Raw genomic sequence first — 21,343 nt, forward strand, 5'->3', positions numbered from 1 at the left:
TACTTTGGACAGCCCAAACCTGTTAGTATAGCTGGGACTAAGGTATCGGGGTTTGAGATTATCAAGAACCTAATTATCGATAGGATGGTCGAGCTAAGTATCGAGAAAGTCTAAGAGAAGATTACCATCAAGATAGAAGAGTTGAAGCTAGAAGAGCCTACCGCTTAGCAGGAAAAGCTAAGCTAAGAGGAACTAGTTGCTCTTATTGAAAATAATATTGATGATGTAATAACGTCTAACATTTATGAGGATGATGTTTCTTTTCTCTCTAAGATCAAATGATATGAACGATTTTGTTTATTTGTGTAATGTTTTTCTTGTTGGTAATGTGCATTTTGATAATCACAATATGTGCATGTTTGACATTAATTCCATACAAGTTGATTTGTTTAATTTAGGCAAAGATGCAAATCCACGATACATTCTGATAGCTCATAATATAACTCCTGAAGAGAAGAGAGAATTTAAGGAAATAATAAAAAAAAAGAGGAGACTTTATAGCTTGAGTTCAAGCACATGACAAATATTCTTCGTCCGTGAATGAGAATCATCTTCAAGAATAAAGGAAGTGATAAAAGGCCTCACGACTTGTCCCACTCATAAATCATAAGCTTCACGCTTATGACGAAGTTCAAGACTTTTGAGTATGGTTTTTTGCGTTGAAGCTTCATATAGTGAAGCTGCATTTATGTTGGTGCTTGAACGACTATTTTCATAATAAATGAAGCTCTAACGATTCCATTCCTCCTAGGCCTATATAAACTTTATTTTCAATATAATCTAGGTTGAACCAATAGCATTCTATTGTAATTACTCTAAACAACCAACAAAACCTTTTTTATTTCTCTTTGTAATCAAGTCTCAATATAAAAGCTTGACTCGTGGATAGTTTACTAATTAATACTTGTACTCAAAGCTCAAATTGCAAGCTTGAGTGAGTAGGTAACATATTTGCTCTTATAACTAAAATTGTATATCTTAAGTTGTAGATTTGAGTGTTCATGCTTTTTCAGGGAGATCGTTTCAATTTACATAATGGTTAAGCTTCTCGCACATTCGTACTTGCTGTGAAAGTGATCTTCGTAATCACAAAACTGGTCATAAAAAAGGCAGAGCTAAATAGAAAAAACACTTAGGTATAAATTTTATGTGAGCTTGTATACATACAAAGGTTTGATCTACACTTAAAATAAATAGTACATTCAAATTCTTAATTGTGATTGAAAAGAAAGCATAGGCTAGAAAAGTCGAACATCTATAAATCAAGTGTTTTCCCTTTCTCTCTATATAAAAAAAATTCCCTTCCTCTCGTTATATCTTCTTTACTTGTTTCTCTTAAATACTTATTTCTTATTTGAAAGCACACATTCACTTCTCTTCTGTACTTATGCTCCTTCAATATAAATATAATCTATATTTAAAAAAGTTATAATTTAAATATTTTATTAAAAGTAGTTTTATAAATTAAATAAAATTATATATATTAATTTAGCACCATGAGTTAATGTCTAATTTCTATTGAATTATAAAAATTTTAAAGTTTTAACCTTTTTATTTATTTAAATTTTTCTATTTTTTTGGAATAATTTATAAATAACTCCAAATAATTAATGTCTTTTGAAAAATACTTAATAATTTAAAAGCTTAAATTATTTTGAAGTGATTTCTTTTGAAAGCCACTAATATATGTTTTCATAATTAAATATTATTCTGAATTATTTAAAATTCTTTGTTTGGACATTTATAAGATTTCATCACCTCCTTTCAACAAGTGTAACGGATAATGGATATTTTTTCTCTTCCTGCCACTCTTGAGTTCCCTCGCTCTCCTATCCTCTCCCCGTCAACTAGAAAACATCACTCCATCACCACTACCACTACCACCACCACCCCCACCACCTCAACCTCCATCTCTTGCTCCCACGACTCACCACCACACTCAGAATCCACCAACTCTTCTTCTCTCCGCCGTCCCAATTCCCTCAAGTCCACCAGTACCACTTCCACAAGAACTCCTACTCCCACTCCTAAAACCCCCAAGAACCCTTTCAAAATCCTTCTTAATCAACCTTCTCATGTCCCTTCTCCACCACCACAAACAACAAACACTCACTCTCTCTCGTCCAAACTCCGTCTTTCTGGCAAACTCTTTCCCCTTCCGCCGCCGCCGCTGCCGCTGCCGCCACCTCCTCCAGTACCAAGAGCTAAAACCCAAGTTGATAAACATCAAGAAAATGAATCTCACAAACCTGAATTCCGTCAAGAGGGTAAAATATTCATTGGGAATCTACCAAACTGGATAAAGAAGCATGAAATAAGTGAGTTCTTTCGACAGTTTGGTCCTATAAAAAAAGTAATCTTGATAAAAGGGTATAATGAAACTGAAAGAAATGCTGGGTTTGGTTTTGTCATATATGATGATAAAACAGCTGAAAAGTCTGCTACGAAAGCTGTGGAATTTGATGGAATGGAGTTTCATGGAAGGATTCTTACAGTGAAATTGGATGATGGGCGACGACTAAAAGCTAAAGCCGATGAAAGAAAACGGTGGGTTGAAGGAGAGGATGGTGACGATTACGAGTCCAAGTGGCATGAAGAAAGAGATGGGTCTAGAAAGGCATTTCGAAGGGTTTTGGAGACACAACCGGAGAATTGGCAAGATGTTGTTAGTGCTTTCGAGAGGATTAAGAAGGTAAGAGGTTTTTGTTAATGTTTGAATAAAATTGGATAGAGAAAGGACATACATTGTAATAGATGGATTGGCTGATAGAGTGGCTATCAAGTGAAAGAAAGAATTTAGCTATTTGAGTTTTTGTTCTGGTGTCCCTGATTAATGCGGAACTGAGGTTATCATATATTTTTTGCTTCAAAAAGATCAGTCCACATGCTTATATCTTGAATGGTGTCAAGAAAGACGATTTATTCATTATTGTTGTAAGATGCGTGATTTTTACCTGAGATTATGATTGTGCATTGACAAATTGTGCTTTGAATGAATTAGTTGGCTTATCGTGTGCAGGATGATGGCTTTGTTTTAGGTGCTGCCATTTTGATTCAGTTTTATCTCATATCAACACATCTATTACAAATGATTTATTCTGATATCTCTAACTGTGCACTAAGCAGCACTCACATGTACTAACTATGCCTATAGAGGCTTTTCATGTGGAATGACATGAAAATATACATTACTTATGCCAGTCATGAAATGTAATGTGATTATTTTGCAGGTGCTGCATTTTTGTTTTATGAAAGTTAAAGCCTTTTTAATTGGAACAGTTTTCTGTAAGATATGTCTTCTCCTTTCTTATTATGTTATATCCATTCTTCTTCTTCTTATTATTTTTTTTTTTATTTTGTAATTAAATTTCAATAATCAGCCTTCCAGAAGGGAGTATGGATTAATGGTGAGCTATTATGCAAGACGAGGCGATATGCATCGTGCTCGTCAAACTTTTGAGAGCATGCGAGCTAGGGGAATAGAACCAACGTCACATGTCTACACTAGGTAAATCTTTTATAAACTTTCTGTAGTCCAGCTTCTGTGTAGTTTAACTGCTAATTAACCTATTACCAAGTTTCTTCAGCTATTAAGCTCCCACTTGGTTGATGTGCTTAATGGGGGAAATGAGTCTGCTTCTAGATTATGTTCAAGAGAGTTAACCCTCAAAGTTTGCGTTCTGGATTGTGGTTGGAAAAAGCGCTTTAAAAAAAGCTTTTCTTAGTGAAACTAATTTGCTTTTCGAAAATTGCTTTTGGAGATAAGTAGGTGAATTGATGTTTTCTCCAAAAGGCAGTTTGATAAAAGCAGTTTATGAAAAAGTTAAAGAAATCAATCTATCAAATGAAAAAAATTCTAAACCTGACCTTTAACATTCAACAACAATCTGAAATTGGCCCTAAAGTGTTTTAGCTGATTGTAAAACCAAACACATTTTGTGGAAAAAATAATCTTTTTGAATTGCAAAGTTGTTCAGAACCTAATGTATTTGTTCATTCTTGTCTTCCTTATTTCTAATTTGGCAATATATTTGGTAAAAGTAGGAATTAATTAGCATGAAATTCCTCTTAGTTTAAGGTGCTATGCACTTCAGATTTCTTTCTCTCAACATTGAAATAATTGATTTCATGCAGCCTTATTCACGCTTATGCAGTTGGTCGAGACATGGAAGAAGCATTGTCTTGTGCTAGGAAAATGAAAGAAGAGGGCGTTGAAATGAGCTTGGTAACTTATAGCATAATTGTGGGGGGATTTGCTAAAATTGGTAATGCTGAGTAAGTAAAACAGCTCCTATTTTTAACAAATGTTTCATTAGTTAGCTTTTAGAAAGTGTTTCCTTAACTTTTGGAGTACAGTCTGCTAGTATTTCTGGAGTGCATTCTATTAGATGTATCCTTCCAGTGTGGTTGAGCTTTTGATTTGTGTTTTGTCCTTGATATGCACATCTTCTTAAACCTCAATAAGTGCCTAGATCACCTTATACAGAGTCTTGATTGGAAACTGGTCCTCTTGATACTATGATGCCTAAACTCTTCATTTATAGAAGAATTAACCGTGTCGATAGGATATGACACTGACATGGGCAAGGTTATGGGATCCTTCATTCAAAATCTTTCCAAAAATTGTATTAAAAATGGAATTTACATTTTTTATTTTTAGATGTATACAATTCAAATATGAATTTACATAATTTTCTTACAGGTATGTGTATGAGCTAATATCATTTATTTCTGTTGAAGTGCTGCAGATCGCTGGTTTAAGGAGGCCAAAGATAGACATTCACATATGAATGCAATCATTTATGGGAACATGATTTATGCTTATTGGTCAGTGTTTAATATTAAAATTAAAGACTACAAAATCTTCTCTCATTATGCATGTGCTCACTAACTCTTGTATGTTCTAAAATTCATTGTATATTCTAATATTCAGACTGTGTCGACATAGGCAATTAAGTTGGTTGAAAATGTTACCATGTTTATAAAAATAAGTAAGGTGCACTCAAGGTTTTGAAGTTTTCTCCTTTCCCATATACACTTTTTTCTCAACAGTTTTTAGCTAGGTGCTGCAGTTTTATGCTAATTTAAGCGACAGGCTGCCAAGGGCCCTTGTTGGTTCAAATATTGAGCGCTCCCACTTTCAAGTAAAATTTGAAGGTTCTAGCTTTTCGAAGAAACCTGCTTAGGTGGTAGCGAACTATTTAATGCTGTTTCGGACTTGGGTAACACCATAATGACCTTTGAAGGATATGCATTCAGAACTAGGCTGTAATTTCAAGATTCCTCAGCTTTGTTTTGCACAACCTCATGTCTTGCATATTCTATTAGTGTCTATTGTTGTGACGTGCATTCCTAATATCTTCATTCTGGTTTGTCAATTGTAGCCAAACATGCAATATGGATCAAGCTGAAGCTTTGGTGAGGGAGATGGAAGGGGAAGGAATAGATGCTCCTATTGACATATATCACACAATGATGGATGGTTACACCATGGTTGGAAATGAAGAGAAATGTTTGACTGTATTTGAAAGACTCAAGGTAAAAAAACAATGTGATTGATAAAATTCATGTCTGTTAGCGTATTTTCTAATGATAGAGTTGCTCTTAGTAAAATCTTGAATGGGAATCATTATTAGTAGATGTGAATACCATGGCAAAGAGATAGAGCTTTCTGATGAAAATTTATGTATCACTAGGAACTCCAAGTATATGTACTAACTTACCATTGCTTAGAGTTCTGTTCAACTGTAGTTTTTCCTTAGACCCCAATTATCTTAATAACTGCCATGACTGCTTATTGTTGGACATTAGAGGTTTAGACCCCCAATCCTTGACTCTCGCTTGCATAGAAAAAGCTATTGCGTAATGGTTGATGATGGTCGTGAACTTGTGGTCAACTGGACAATCTTGAATATTTTGTTCTTGCTTCCTGGTTTCTTTTTGACAACTATTGACTTCTTAATATTGTCTTTGCCTTGGCACTTTGTTTCCTTATTCCAAAGGACATCTCTGGACAGTGATTGAAACATAGTTTATCATGTTCCTCAGCATTTATTGCATTTATTGACTGTATTATGATCATGTTCATAACAATTCATGCAATTGTTAAATGGTTCATGCTTTTAGTTAAAATATTGAGCAGCTTAGAATTTTGATTTCTCGTTAGTTGGTGTTGGTGTCGATGTTTATTGCCAAAAGCAGTTAGATCATCATGTAAAGCATTATATATATGGGTATATGTGTTATGCTTCAGAACTTCCTTATGTTATGCGGATTAAGTATTTAGTATATTAGAAGTCATATTTGTCCCACATCGCTAAGTTAACAGGTTGTTTTAATGTATAAATATGGATTGGACGCCCTCTCTTTTTGAGTTAGCTTTTGAAAATGAGTTCTATCTAATCCCATTTGTTAGAGTATCAGAACCAAACTTTTACTACGATGATGGGTTTGGACCTAGTCTATTTGCATGTCATGCTTAACCTGAGGGAGGGTGTTAGAATTTGTATTTGTCCTACATCGCTAAATACATCGCTAAATTACTGGCTATTATGATGTATATATGTGGATTGAGCTCTTCCTTTGTGCTAGCTTTTGCTACCCAAGCACATTTATCATGGTAAACATGAACTTTAAGCACGAAAATTATGAACTTTGTTGGAGAATTATTTTGTGAAAGTGAAGTATCATGCCTAATTTCTGCTTCTTAATTGGAACAAGAGTGCTGGCCTAAATTGAATATCTCCTCCAAATTCTAACATCCACCTTTAATGGTTGGCACATGGTGTCTGCAAATAAATAGAAAAGATAGGTTGTATTGCTTCTTAATTTACATGTATTACATTGTATATATATATAGGTACAAACATCACCTAAATAAAGAAAGAACATAATCACAGCTATTTAAGAAATCTGCCTATATAAGAAATCTGCCTAATGATTTGCCTAATCTCTTTTAATGTAGCCTAGAATTTCTATATTTACAACTAGGTCAATATTTCCTATTCCAACACTCCCCCTCAAGCTGGCTGAAAAATATCTCCCATTGACAGCTTGCTTACTAGAAAATCAAATTGTCTTTTCAGTAGTCCTTTGGTAAAAGTATCAGCTATTTGTTGAGATGTAGGAATATAAGGAATACAAATCAGTCCACTTTCAATCTTCTCTTTGATAAAGTGCTTGTCAACTTCAACATGCTTAGTCCGATCATGATGAACTAGATTATGTGCAATGGAAAAAGCAGTTTTGTTGTCACAATAGACTTTCATGGGGAGGGAAATAGGTAGCTCCAAATCTTCTAGTAACCTTTTAATCCACATTGCTTCACAAATTCCATGTGCAGGAGATCTGAATTCAGCTTCAGCACTACTACGTGCTACAACATTTTATTTTTTGCTCCTCCAGGAAACAAGATTTCCTCCAATAAAAGTGCAATACCCTGATGTTGACCTTCTATCTGCAGTGCTACCTGCCCAATCAGCATCGGTATAGACTTCCACTTGCAAATGACCAGATTTTTTAAACTTCAGTCCTTTTCCAGGTGTTCCCTTTAGATATCTAAGTATCCTATAGGCAGCTTCAAAGTGTTCTTGGCCTGGTGAGTGCATAAATTGGCTAATCATGCTTACTGCAAATGCTATATCAGGACGAGTATGTGACAGATATATAAGTCTGCCCACTAAACACTGAAACCTCTCCTTTTCAGTTATATCCTCTAGTTCTGCAGGATTTAATTTGAGATTCACCTCCGTTGGAGTTTCAGTTGCTTTGCAACCTAGAAGACCTGTTTCATTTAGTAGATCAAGGATATATTTCCTTTGATTCACAAAAATTCCTTCTCGTGATCTTGCGAACTCCATGCCTAGAAAATACTTTAATGCCCCTAGGTCTTTGATCTCAAAATCCTGACTTAGCTTTTTCTTTAAACTAGCTAATTCATCCTCATCATCACCAGTTAAAATCATATCATCAACATACACAACCAACACTGCTGTTTTACCTTCCTTAAAACGTTTATAAAACATGGTGTGGTCTGCTTGACTTTGATTGTATCCATATTTTTTCATTGTTTTCCCAAATCGTTCAAACCATGCTCTTGGGGATTGCTTAAGGCCATATAAAGATTTCTTAAGTCTGCAAACTTTGATTTTGCCAACAGACTTTTCAAATCCAGGAGGTGGACTCATGAACACTTCCTCTTCTAAATCACCATTGAGAAAGGCATTTTTCACATTTAGTTGTAGTGGCCAACTGAAATTAACTGCGAGAGACAATAAAACACGTATAGAGTTAATTTTGGCTACTGGAGCAAAGGTTTCTTGGTAATCGATACCATAAGTTTGAGTAAACCCCTTAGCTGCCAGCCTAGCCTTGTATCTCTCCACATTGCCATCTGCTTTACATTTTACAGTAAAAACCCATTTGCAACCAACAATTTTTTGATCTTTGGGGAGTTCTACCACTTCCCATGTCCTATTCCTTTTCAACGCACCCATTTCTTCCATTACTGCCATCCTCCAATTTGGATCATCAAGTGCTTCCTGAATATTTCTTGGAATAAACAGATTTGAGATTTTAACACAAATGCCATATCACTCTTGGAGAGTTCATTATAAGATAAATGATTTGCAATTGGATGATTAGTACAAGAACGGGTTCCTTTTCTAAGTGCAATAGGGACATCAAGATCACAATATTCATGCGATTTTTGAGGATTATTAAAAGAACAATTATTTTGAGGAGAATCTTGAGTACCTGAATTCGGAGTGGATTGACTAGGTGCTGAGGAGATGATGAGTTCTCTACCTTTTTTGTGATCCTTTCTCCTTGTATAAACAAGAACCTCACGCTCATTATTTGGAAGTGTTTCTTTCTCTGTCATAGATTCAATATTGCTTGACAAAATAAAAGTTTTATCTTTAAAAATATTTGGCGTAGAAGCCACAATTTTGGGTAAAACATGCTATCCCATTTATTTTCTTCCTCTAATTGCTCCCCCTGAAGAAAATTCCTTTTGAAATAAGGCTGATTTTCAAGAAAGATAACATCCATAGAAATTATGACCTTTTTATTGTGGGGATTGAAAAACTTATACCCTTTCTTATTTGATGCATAACCAACAAAAACATATTTCTCAGCCCTTGGATCTAGTTTGGATTGATCCTTGTTGCTAGATAAATGGACATAGGCTGTGCAACCAAAAATTTTAAGAGGTAAATTGGATGAAAGACGATGTTGCGGGAAGTAATGTTGAAAACATTCAAGGGGAGTAGTAAAATCAAGAACACGAGTAGGCATTCTATTAATCAAATATGATGCAGTTAAAATAGCTTCTCCCCATAAATATTTAGGTATATACATAGAGAACATAATAGCATGAGCCACTTCCAATAAGTGTCTATTTTTGCGCTCAGCTATACCATTTTGTTGGGGCGTATCAATACAAGTAGATTTATGTTGAATACCTTTGTCTTTTAAAAACTTCCCAAGCGTTTCATTGAAATACTCTGTACCATTATCAATATGTAGGGTACTGATTTTAGTTTGAAAATTGATTTTCAATCATAACGTAAAAATTTTGAAAGATTGTCTTAACATCAGACTTGTTAGTCATTAAAAAAACCCAACACAATCGAGTATGATCATCGATAAATATGACAAACCATTTTTTTTCCGAATAAGTATAGATCCGTGAGGGACCCCACACATCACTATGAATTAAATTAAAAGGCCTTGAGGGTTGATAAGGCTTTGAATGATAAATGTGCTTATGACTTTTTGATAAAATGCAATGTTCACAATAAAAACAAGAACAATCTATTCCTTTAAATAAAGTAGGAAACAACCTTTTAAGGTAGAAAACACTAGGATGCCCTAATCTATAATGCCAAAGCATGATTTTATCTTTAACAGAGATAGAACTAACACTACTTAGTCCATGAGGTTTTTCATCTTTGGAGGCTTCAGCTTCAAAATGGTAGAGCCCATCTATCATCCTAGCACTGCCAATCTTCCTCCCCGAATTCTGGTCCTGAAACACACAATAGGAGTCACAAAAAATGACACGGCAATTGGAATCTTTAGACAGTTTACTGACAGATAATAGATTACATGCAAGTTTAGGTACATGGAGGACAAATTTAAGAGTCAAAGTTTTTGACAAACTGATTGTACCTTTACCAGCAATTGGTGTGTAAGAACCATCTGCTATACGAATTTTTTCATGACCAGAACAAGGAACATAAGTATGAAATAAACTTGAGACACTTGTCATATGGTCAGATGCTCCAGAATTTATGATCCATGGAGCAGTTAGACTCACACAGGATAAGGCATTTAAATTTCTACCTGTTTGTGCCAAGGAAGCATTAGGAGTACCAGAGGATCCAGAATTAGATTTCAGCAGCTTTAGTATTTGATCAACTTGTTGTGGAGTGAAGGGGACAGCTCCAACTTCATTCGCAGAAGGAGTCCGATTGAACTTGCCTTCATGTTTTCCCTTCCAGTTAGCTGGTTTTCCATGAAGTTTCCAGCAACTTTCACGTGTATGCTTTGGTTTGTTGCAGTGGTCACACCAAACACGGGGCATTTTATCAAATTTCTTCACTTTTCTTGCATAAGATTTAGTTGCTGCTAATGCAGAATTTTCAGTGCTGCTGTTTGAGCCTTTTTTCCCTAACATAACCAGCCTGCGACTTTCCTCACGTCGAACCTCAACAAATACCTCGCCAATAGATGGAAGGGGCTGTCTCCCAATGATTCGCCCTCTCACTTCATTAAACTCCACATTAAGTCCCATGAGGAATTTGAAAATGCGATCATCTTCTACCTTTTTTTTGTAATGATTGCAATCATCAGTAGATTTCTATTCATAAAAGTTAAACAAGTCCAAGTCTTGCCATAGACGTTTCAGAGAATTAAAATATTTGGTGACACTATCCTCACCTTGATGGATTTCCCCTAGTTTTAGCATGATTTCATATATCTGAGACTGATTTCCCAGATCTGAATACATTAAATTGACATTATCCCAAAGTTCCTTTGCTGTGTGATAACACATGTAATTGGAACTTATGTCTTCCTCCATGGAGTTGACTAGCCGTGTCATAACCATGGAATTTTCTGCATCCCAAGAAGAATAGGATGGGTCATCCATGTCTGGTTCCTTCTTCTCACCAGTTCAGTATCCACTCTTCCCTCTACCTCGAATATACATACGCACAGACTGAGACCAGCGTAGAAAATTCTCTCCATTCAGCCTAACAGTAGTTATTTGGACCGAATGAGAATCAGATGTGGCTAAGATTTTTTGTTGATTGGATGAAGTAGGTTTTCAGAAGTAGGATTAGTGACTGACCCATCAGATGGAGTTGCAGGCATGGTGGAATTGTAGTGGCTAGATTTTTCTTTGAGGAGGCTAGGTTTTTTTTTTTTTTTTTTTTTTTTTTCGGATGGCTCTGATACCATGTAAATAAATAGAAAAGATAGGTTATATTGCTTCTTAATTTACATGTATTACATTGTATATATATATAGGTACAAACACCACCTAAATAAAGAAAGAACATAATCACAGCTATATAAGAAATCTGCCTAATGATTTGCCTAATCTCCTTTAATGTAGCCTATAATTCCTATATTTACAGCTAGGTCAATATTTCCTATTCCAACAGTTGGCACATGGTGTCCATTAAACTATTCTTGCATTCCCAAAAAAGAAAAAGTGAAATGGTGTTTCCGAATAGCTTGCTGTGTGGGCTTGGATTGTATGGATGAGTTACATGGTTGTAGTAGGCTATGTTGACATGCCAAATCTCCGCATGTGCTAGAAGTTTATTGCACATCCATTGAGAAATATCTCTAGTTTCATCATATTATTAGTCTTGCATAAATGTTCCTCATTCTTATACAATTTTCACTAGCATGGATCAGATCATTGCACCTCTTGTTTCTATTTTATCAGTCTAGAACTGCCTTATGTGCAAAGACTCATTAGCATCAAATCACAAGCTTCTCTTTCACACCACATCCTTTTCCCCTTGAGAATCCTAATCAAAATGAACAAGTAGATTAACAATATAAAAATAAATAAAAAGTTAGGCCTGCTACTTTGGGTGTCTTGTGAATCTTAATAAATAGGCTAAAAGATATGATCATGAATAGAGAGAAATCAAGGTTTTTTATAGTCTTTGGATGTGGCAGACCACAATGCTTTCAGAGCTAGATCCCCTAGGAAGCTTTTCAGTGGGTAGCTTTCACCATAGCAGCAAGCAGCCTGCTTTTAGATGGTTCAAATTGTACCACACAGTTCATATGAAGCAACCCTTTTCATTGTGAGTAGTACCTGAGATGCCTCTACTTTACCGATAGCTGGCTTTTTCGACCTTGTGACAGTGTTATACTCTTGTTAGTGAATCGAAGTCTTAAGTATCTGTATTGCTCATTTTGAATTGATTTTGAGAAAAGCACCATCTTGATTACAACGTTAAAATATACTAAATTCAAGGCAGACTTGACATCATTTTATGATAAAAACTTCAAAAGAATTATAAAGCATTTTCAAGCTGCCTTGTGACCTAAAAACAAAGGATGCTTTTTCAAAAGAACAGCTTCAGCCTCAATGAATTGGATGCTAAGAAGATTGTTGGGATCTATAAGTGTTACTACCAGAGATTTTTGTTTTCATTGATATTTTAAAGGAGCATGTACTATATTTTGTGTTAGGGCTATGTTTGTTTTGAGGATGGGAAGGCGTAGCCATTGAAATTTAGAAGACGATATGGTTAGGTACAACATAAGAAGGAAATCTACCTGGTCCTTATTGTTTGCGAAGTTCAAATTCCTTCTCTCCATCCTCTCAAGCAAAAATAAACAAAGGCTAATATTCATAAAATAGATGGTTTATTGTGAGTCTTATTTATGTTGTAAAATACCTATACCATGTTCTAGAGATTTGTTTGGTAATGCATAGTGAGCCTCTTAAGTTTGTAGCATATATCATATGTATTCCAGTGAGCAATCAGTCAGCTAAGATTGTTTTATGGTTGTTGATGAACTTTGAATCCTCTCTTCACATTTTCAGGAAATCCACATGGCTTTTCTTAGGCCATCTTTGATGAGAGTTCTGTATGGTATTAATAGGATAGCAAATTATATCAATTCCAACCTTCATGCTACATTTCTATATGGTGCAGGAATGTGGATTTGCACCCTCAGTTGTCAGCTATGGATGTCTCATCAATCTGTACGCTAAGGCATGAATTTCATCATTTTCCCTAGTTATATGAATCGATTCCTCTTTAACAATATGAATGATTTAAGAACTGGATTGAGAAATCATATGTTCTCATTTTTAGGTTGGTAAAATCTCTAAAGCCCTCGAAGTTAGCAAAATGATGGAGTCAGCTGGTATAAAACACAACATGAAGACTTATTCCATGTTAATCAATGGATTCTTGAAGTTAAAAGATTGGGCCAATGCATTTGCAATTTTTGAAGATGTTGTCAAGGATGGGTTGAAGCCTGATGTGGTACTCTACAATAACATCATTAGAGCATTCTGCGGAATGGGAACCATGGATCGTGCTATCTGTATGGTAAAAGAAATGCAGAAGGAAAGGCATAGGCCTACTTCACGTACATTTATGCCCATTATACATGGATTTGCACGAGCTGGAGAAATGAAAAGAGCTCTAGATGTTTTCGATATGATGAGGCGGAGTGGATGTATTCCAACAGTGCACACTTTCAATGCTTTGATTCTTGGTTTGGTAGAGAAGCGCCAGGTAAATTATGCTTGAATTCTATTCTTGGATCTTTTCCGCTTCCTTTGTGTAAATTTAAATGCCTTTTTATTCTGTTAGTCCTCTGTTTTCGTAACTTAATTATCACTTACATAATGTTGTAAGATTGTCCTTCTGTATATGTAGATGGAGAAAGCTATTGAAATATTGGATGAGATGGCACTGGCAGGTGTAAGTCCAAATGAGCATACATACACAACAATCATGCATGGGTATGCGGCATTAGGTGATACTGGAAAAGCCTTTGAGTATTTCACCAAACTGAGAGACGAAGGACTACAGCTTGATGTGTACACATACGAGGCATTGTTGAAGGCATGCTGCAAGTCAGGCAGGATGCAAAGTGCTTTAGCAGTGACAAAAGAAATGAGTGCTCAAAATATTCCGAGGAACACTTTTGTTTATAATATTTTGATTGATGGGTATGCATACTCTAAGAGTCATTATTATACAATAGCTTTTCACTTTTTACTTGTTTCTCTTTCTTGGCTGGAACTGCTTCTTCAGTGGTATTGCTGTACCATTTATTCTTTCGAATTCTCTTCATTTATAGAGGACCTCGTTTCTAATGCAACTATAGTTATTTGCTCCTGATGATACTGTTTGGATTTTTCCCTGTTTCTTAAATCTGTTGTTTTTCTTATGTAGATGGGCTCGAAGAGGTGATGTTTGGGAGGCCGCTGACCTTATGCAACAAATGAAACAAGGAGGAGTTAAACCTGATATTCATACTTATACATCATTCATAAATGCTTGTTGCAAGGCTGGGGACATGCTGGTAATGTTTGGTTAGAAACTAGTTTAAATTTCTTTCATCATTATCTTTCTGAGTAAGAAAACCAAATCTGGTCTGCATTACTCCAATAGAATTAGTTCTTTAAGTTGGGTTTGGCCTATACATAAAACGAGAAGTAATGATTATAGTGCCAATTCCTTTTCTAGGTACCCTGTTGCTAAAAATCTTGCTTTTACTTTTGTGCTGAATTGCATGTTTTTCCATTCTATAAATAGCCTTAATTTGTAGGAAATGTGGTGCTCAGAATAACGTAGGAGCAAATGATTTGTTGAAAATTATTTCCATTTTGAACAGCCAAAATTTTTTCCTAAGATTTTAGAAAACTCTCTGACTTCTATTATATGACACTTCATTTTTCCTTTTGGAAATTTAAAATTATAATAGTCAACATTGTGGCTCTTCCATCCAAATCACAGCAATGTGTTTTTGGATCCATTGTGAACTCATCTTTAGCCACTATATAGAAAAAGTGATGTTTTATTTCAAACTGAATACCATAGCATCTTTTCATCAAACTTTAGTGAGTTGCAATTAACTCATGAATATATGTATGTTCTTGTATATTATGTTGTATAATTCTTTGATGGAAGCGGATTTTTCAGAGAGCATCAAAAATGATGGAGGAAATGGAGACGTCTGGAGTGAAGCCAAATGTTAAAACCTACACTACACTGATACATGGGTGGGCACGTGCATCTCTTCCAGAAAAGGCTTTGAGATGCTTTCAAGAAATGAAGTTGGCAGGATTAAAGCCTGACAAAGCTGTATACCATTGCTTGATGACAGCATTGCTATCCAGGGCTACTGTTACCGAAGCATATGTTCGCCCTGGTATTCTTTCCATTTGTAAAGAGATGATAGAATCTGGGTTGATTGTAGATATGGGGACAGCAGTTCACTGGTCCAAGTCTCTGCGCAAGATTGAGAGAACAGGTGGGGAGCTTACAGAAGCCTTGCAAAAAACTTTCCCTCCTGATTGGAATATGCGCCACAGTGTAGATGCCGATCCTGAGTCATGCGACGATGAGCTTGACAATGATGGTGAGAACGACATGTATTCCGGCGGAATGCATGCTGATGATGAAGATGATGTTGATAATGACAATGATGAAGATGATTACTTCAACCAAAGACTCTCTAACATAAAGTAAGTTACGCGGCACTTGAAGCTTGCTTATGTTGCGATTGAGACATGGTTCTCTCTCTCTCCCTCGAAATTTTGGTTCTACTTATGAGGTAATTAGGTAGAGCAAATTACATCTTGCGGCCTGTTTGTAAATGGGAGGCCTGTTTATAGATGGGAGCTGGTAGTTATTAACTATTATTTATAAATTAAACCGTTCGGTAGTATTTTATTCGATAATATTTTATTAATTATTTAGGGAATACTTTACTCTAAATGTATATTTTATGATATTGTTTTAGTGATACAAATTAGTAAAAATATCTCTTAATTATAATTAAATTTTATTCAATTCAATTGCTTTTATTATTAAAAATTTATGAGTTATTTTATTTTAAAAATAGGCATTAGTATTAAATTTTATTAATATCTTTTTTTTTTTGATTTTAGACGCTATAAAAATGAATATTATAATTTCTTAACTATTGATTATAATATAAAAATAATAATTGTTGATTATATAAAAATTAATTATAGGAAATTAATTTAAAATAGATTTTAATGTTTAGATAAAGAAAATTGTTGATTATCTCTTTCTATATATATGATCTTTAATCAAAGTCCTTAAAGGTTTAGAAATTCTACAAAATTCTGACTTACTTTAAGTTAGAATTTGTTATTCTAAATAGACTTCAATTAATATAAGAACTAATCCATGGATAATAACCCATCATAAGCCCAATATACAAGGCTCATTAACTCTTAATTAATTAATCTTTAATTAGGCCCAATATATTTGAGCTTAAGTCTAAACTTAAAGTCTCATTTTAATCCTCATTTAAAGCATGTGCGTGACCTAAAAGGTTCCTAACATGTATGCAATGAATATGGATTATGAATTAAACTCCTTTAATTCAATGTTAATTCTCTAATGTAACTTAATCCATATTCATAGACTAAAATTGGCATCTAGCGATGCATCATGACCACCCAAATGTGTAGGAATGATTAAAGTGCTTTAATAACATTTGCAGTGAACAATCTTATAATGTAATTCAATCCTTTCATTGTACTTTTATCCCAATTGATTCATAGAGCATGGATGCAAATGTTTACTCTATAATTGAATCAATCATATTTGTTCTTGATAATTGCATATAACATCTTGAATAAGATCTGTTAAACACTTTTCATAATCTACATTCATACAACCTTGGCCAAAGATTTTCATGTTAAAGCATATCAAGAATCATTAGGATAAGGTCCCATGACATATTATCTTGGACAATAAATTTTTTATTGATAACTTATTATCTTCATATGATGCTTAATATACCCAATGACTATTGATGTGTGCTACTCGTGTTAGCTACAATCTAAGGCAGTGTACCTATCGATGTAATCTAGCACTAATGGCGAGTATCAAGGTCGTATTCCTCGGGAAAGTGAAAGCCCAGAGTTACTTCTTTGTTCTTTGTTATATTAACCTAAGATGAATGATGAATAATTTCTAAACTAACTAATAGCTACAAGCTAAGTTCTAAGAGAGATGCAGGAATGAATGGATAAATGAAATAACCAAGACAAGAAAGCAAACCCAAAGGGAACCTAAAATAGTTGGTGATCAAACAAAAGATAAAGGATTGATGAATCCAATTATGCTACTCGTTGACGAATTTTTAACTGAATTCGATTTCTCTCTCGAGATAACCAAATTCCTAAACCTAATAACCTAAGTTGGAATCTCTTCCTAACGATTGATTTTTAAATTAGCATTAAGCTTTAATCCGCCTCTATTAAGCTTTGTTAATTCTTAATCCGGCTAGTTAATTATCCTTATCTCTAAGTGATTATTAACCAGTTCTTGCTATTCAAAATTCCAATTGCCAAATGGACTTCTCAATCACACAAAGCAATCTAAACACCACAATTCACAACGTCTCATGAATAATGCTATCTTATTAATACTGAAAGCAAGAAGAATACAAAACCAACTCAAACAATCCAATAATATAATATTAAGCCAACATAGTAAAGAAATCCCAATGGATTTAATCAGTCTAGCTAAACATGTTCAAGTTTAAAACAATCTAGGAAATCAATTACAATGAAAGAATAATGAAAATAAAACATGCACACCCTTTTCTCTCGAATTGGATGAACAGCTCCAAATCTGGATCTACACTTTGATTAATCTCCCAAATTTGCCTCTTGAATTGCTCCACTACTGTTTTGCACTCGGAACCTTGCGATTCCGGGATTCTTCCTCCCTGCAACTCTCTCTCGCACTCAATACCGTGCAGAAACCGAACTAGCTGCCAGGGCTCTATGTCACTCCTTCCCCTTCTTTCTAACCCTAAAAAATTTGTTTTCCTTATATATTTTGTTTCAGTACGACCGTGATCAAGGTCGTGCTGAAACTGTGGATCTCACTAAGTAGGTTTTCACCATGGCCGTGCCCCCGTCGGTGCTGGCCACCACGACCGTGGTGGCCTCAAAAAACCGTGCCCAAACCATTATTTTAAAGACCAAGTTTCGATGGTTGGTCACGGCCAGAGTCCAGGCCGTGATGGTCAGCACGGCCTTGACTCAAACTGTGCTCAATGTGTACAACGCGAGCTCTTGTCCGATCTTAATGAATTCTCGTCCATTTCCACACGTATTGATCTATAATTGCTTAAACACCAATGATGGTTCTATAAATGCTCCTAAAATGCAAAAGAAGACAAAACACGGGTGATCTGGGAATAAAAGCAGAATAATTGCTAAGAACATACGCAATAATATGCAAGCAAATATGTGTAAAACTATGCATATCAAATTACCCCACACTTAAGCTATTGCTTGTCCTCAAGCAATTAACAACTCACCTCATAAAACTGCAGTTAGCAATTCCTTACAGTTTATGCCCCTAGTCCACAACCGGATAGTATCCGAGCACATCTCAAAGGATACTCAATCATAAATCAAATTGCAAATCATTAACAGAGAATGGAAATAATATTAATGCATGAATAACTTAAATGACAACTCAATACAAACATCACGAACCAGTGCCTCACTGGGATCACTCAAGTCGCTCAAAGTGTATATTAGGTGAATAACAAATACCTCAAAACAAATGCACAAGACCCGCTCACCATAAGCTTGCTCATAAATCTTATCTTCGCTACTGTGAACAAGTAAATACCAAAATCAAAGGGTCTTTACCAAGGTTAGAATGGGGCTAAGGTAAATGTACGAAGATTTGGACAGAAGTGTGAAAATGCTGGAATTCGTGCGATAAACAATAGTATATGCTCAAAGGATTAAATGCCTAAGATCATAAAAAGAATCATTCACTAAAATCCCTACTTCATAGAATAACGCTCGCAAATGCTCTAAATCCAATAAAGAGATAAATAATTAAAGAATTTTATTTATTATATATTTTTTTTCTTCTTCTTCTTTTCTTTTTTCTTTTTTTTGTTTTTCTTTTTTTTTTAATAATGAACTAGCAGCTTATTAGCGACCGCTGCATACAACTCGAATAAACATAAAGAATAACAAATACAAATTGGATCAAAGGGAGCATTTAAAATATCAAAAAGATTTAGTGAATTTACCAACATAGCAACTGGCATTTTAATCCCACAAAAAGTTGAACAAATCACAGAAAGAAATTCCAGCATAAGGGTAAAGGAAAGATAAATATAAAGAATGGTATAATTGAAGTGTATAGGTATAGATTATGAAGAAAAGGTTAAGGCTCAAAACTGGCTAACTAATGGAAACATAAGGTGATAGGCTTTTGGTCAAATGTGGTGAATCCTAAATCGCCCAAATCATCTCATGGTATTCACAATATTCATGTAACTTCAACACGCATTACAAAGCAAGTTCTAGAAGCAAAGTCAAGTACAATGCACACTCAAACAAGAAATATAAAGAGCATAAGTATAATGAATGCTCAACAGGCTCAAAATCTCACTTTGAGGTGTGGTATTAGGTGCAATTGGTTCACAACATCATTAATTGAATCATTACTTAAGAAACACATGCATATGACATTATCAACGTTCTAAGTTAAAATTCGACAATTCAAAAAACAATTAAATAACACCAGTTTAACCCGGCAGGGTTGATGTGTAAAACACCATCAATTGTTTTCCAAGGACAATGAACAACAAAGAAAAGTAACTACAATTCTATAAATCAAGTCATCAATCAGCTCAAAAATAGCATACTCAAGTGCATAAAAACATAGTGTTCTAACATCCTAACAATACACAACACCTAGTGATAGCAATTTCAGATATATCTAAGAATCATATGAGAGAGTAGGATTATAAGGTTTACCCACAACCATCCCACACTTGAAAAACACACTGTCGTCAGTGTAAAATGTTGTGGATACCCGCATGGGATGCTCAACTAAGAGAACAAAGGCAATACAATCCAAGTGCATGACATGTATGAAAAATAAAGTAAATAAATGCAGAAAAATAAAAAGATCTAGGGAACTGCCCTGATCATCCATCGAGGATGATGTTGTGGAAATTCAGTGCCTCCTCGGTAGAATATGAAAATAATAAAATAAAGAAATAAAATCGAAACTGAAATGAAAATTAAATTAAATATGAAAACTAAAACTAATAAAATGTTTCAAAACAAAAGGTTAAAATATTAGAAATTAAAGATAAAAATTGGGGTGCCTCCCAAAAGCGCTTCTTTTTGATGTGATGAGTCTTCTTAGCTGGACTCATGGTGAAAGGCAAATGGGCGTGATCGACGACCATCCATCCTTCTTCCAAGCAAATGGCTTCAAGTATCCGCTTAGAGGGATAATCGTCAATTTCCTCTTCCCGACTATCAAGCAAGCTGCCAGTATGATGGGCAAAACTCGCTCCTCGTATAATTGCACGTAGTCATGATGCTCTAGGGGCTCTTCCAATTTGAAAGCTGAAGTTTCACCAATTAGAAGGATCGACGGTTGGGCAATTTCTTTAGGAACGTCGATAGTTTTCTCTAGTCCTTGGCTTGGTTCACTTGCTAGAAGAAACTCGAGCTCCTCCAAGACTTCTTCATTGGATAACTCGTGCTCATCTTCCATCATCGAAGGGACTTGTGGAAAATCCACCAAAAATTCCTCTAACTATAACTCAGCATCATGAACTGTACGTTCTTGTTGATAGTCTTTCAAAGGAATCATGTTCGCCTCTTCCTTTTCTGGTTCCATCTCCATGTTCAAGAAATCGTCCTGCACAGAAGCATCATCGTCAAACATAGTAGATAAACTAGAAAAATTCTCACCTGAACGCAAAGTGACGGTGCTCAAGTGTTCCTCGGATTCAGTAGCATTTGATGGAGTTCCCAATTGCTCTTCCGCTAGTAACTTGAAGATCAAGCCTACTTGATGCTCTATGTTCTTAATGGAGGCTTGTTGACTTTCAAGTACCCTCTCTGTTTGTTGGAATCTATCATCAAGACTTGTAATGAACCTCATCATCAGCTACTCCGACACTAACTCTTCATCTTGAGTTGAAGGTGCAAGATTAGGCTGCTGATGTGGTTGTTGAGATTCTGGTGGTTCTGGGCCATCTAAGCTCAATCCAAAGGATGAATGAGTGCTCCACTCTTGAT

General features: G+C 35.1%; 1 protein-coding gene across 2 annotated transcripts; it reads left to right on the forward strand.

Annotated features, from left to right (window-relative positions):
- Window positions 1–1,759: 1,759 nt before the first annotated feature.
- LOC8286525 (pentatricopeptide repeat-containing protein At5g04810, chloroplastic) lies at window positions 1,760–16,073 on the forward strand. Of its 2 annotated transcripts, none has more exons than XM_002515748.3 (10): window positions 1,760–2,692; window positions 3,381–3,508; window positions 4,135–4,275; window positions 4,741–4,827; window positions 5,385–5,538; window positions 13,194–13,253; window positions 13,356–13,784; window positions 13,929–14,224; window positions 14,451–14,580; window positions 15,201–16,073. In XM_002515748.3, exons 1-10 carry the CDS (start codon window positions 1,784–1,786, stop codon window positions 15,747–15,749), a joined length of 2,883 nt encoding a protein of 960 aa, XP_002515794.2. In that variant the 5' UTR covers window positions 1,760–1,783; the 3' UTR covers window positions 15,750–16,073. The 2 variants fall into 2 exon arrangements, with proteins under 2 accessions (XP_002515794.2, XP_048231706.1); XM_048375749.1 differs by having other exon boundaries at window positions 4,135–4,265; window positions 4,749–4,827.
- The last annotated feature ends 5,270 nt before the right edge of the window (window positions 16,074–21,343 follow it).

Source organism: Ricinus communis, chromosome 6 (genome assembly GCF_019578655.1).
Source record: "Ricinus communis isolate WT05 ecotype wild-type chromosome 6, ASM1957865v1, whole genome shotgun sequence".
Classification (NCBI taxonomy): Eukaryota; Viridiplantae; Streptophyta; class Magnoliopsida; order Malpighiales; family Euphorbiaceae; genus Ricinus; species Ricinus communis.

Coding starts and splice junctions, on each gene's coding strand:
- LOC8286525 (XM_002515748.3), top strand. CDS start 1,784: ATGGATATTTTTTCTCTTCCTGCCACTCTTGAGTTCCCTCGCTCTCCT. Junction 13,254..13,355: donor TCATCAATCTGTACGCTAAG/GCATGAATTTCA, acceptor TCTCATTTTTAG/GTTGGTAAAATCTCTAAAGC. Junction 14,581..15,200: donor GCAAGGCTGGGGACATGCTG/GTAATGTTTGGT, acceptor CGGATTTTTCAG/AGAGCATCAAAAATGATGGA.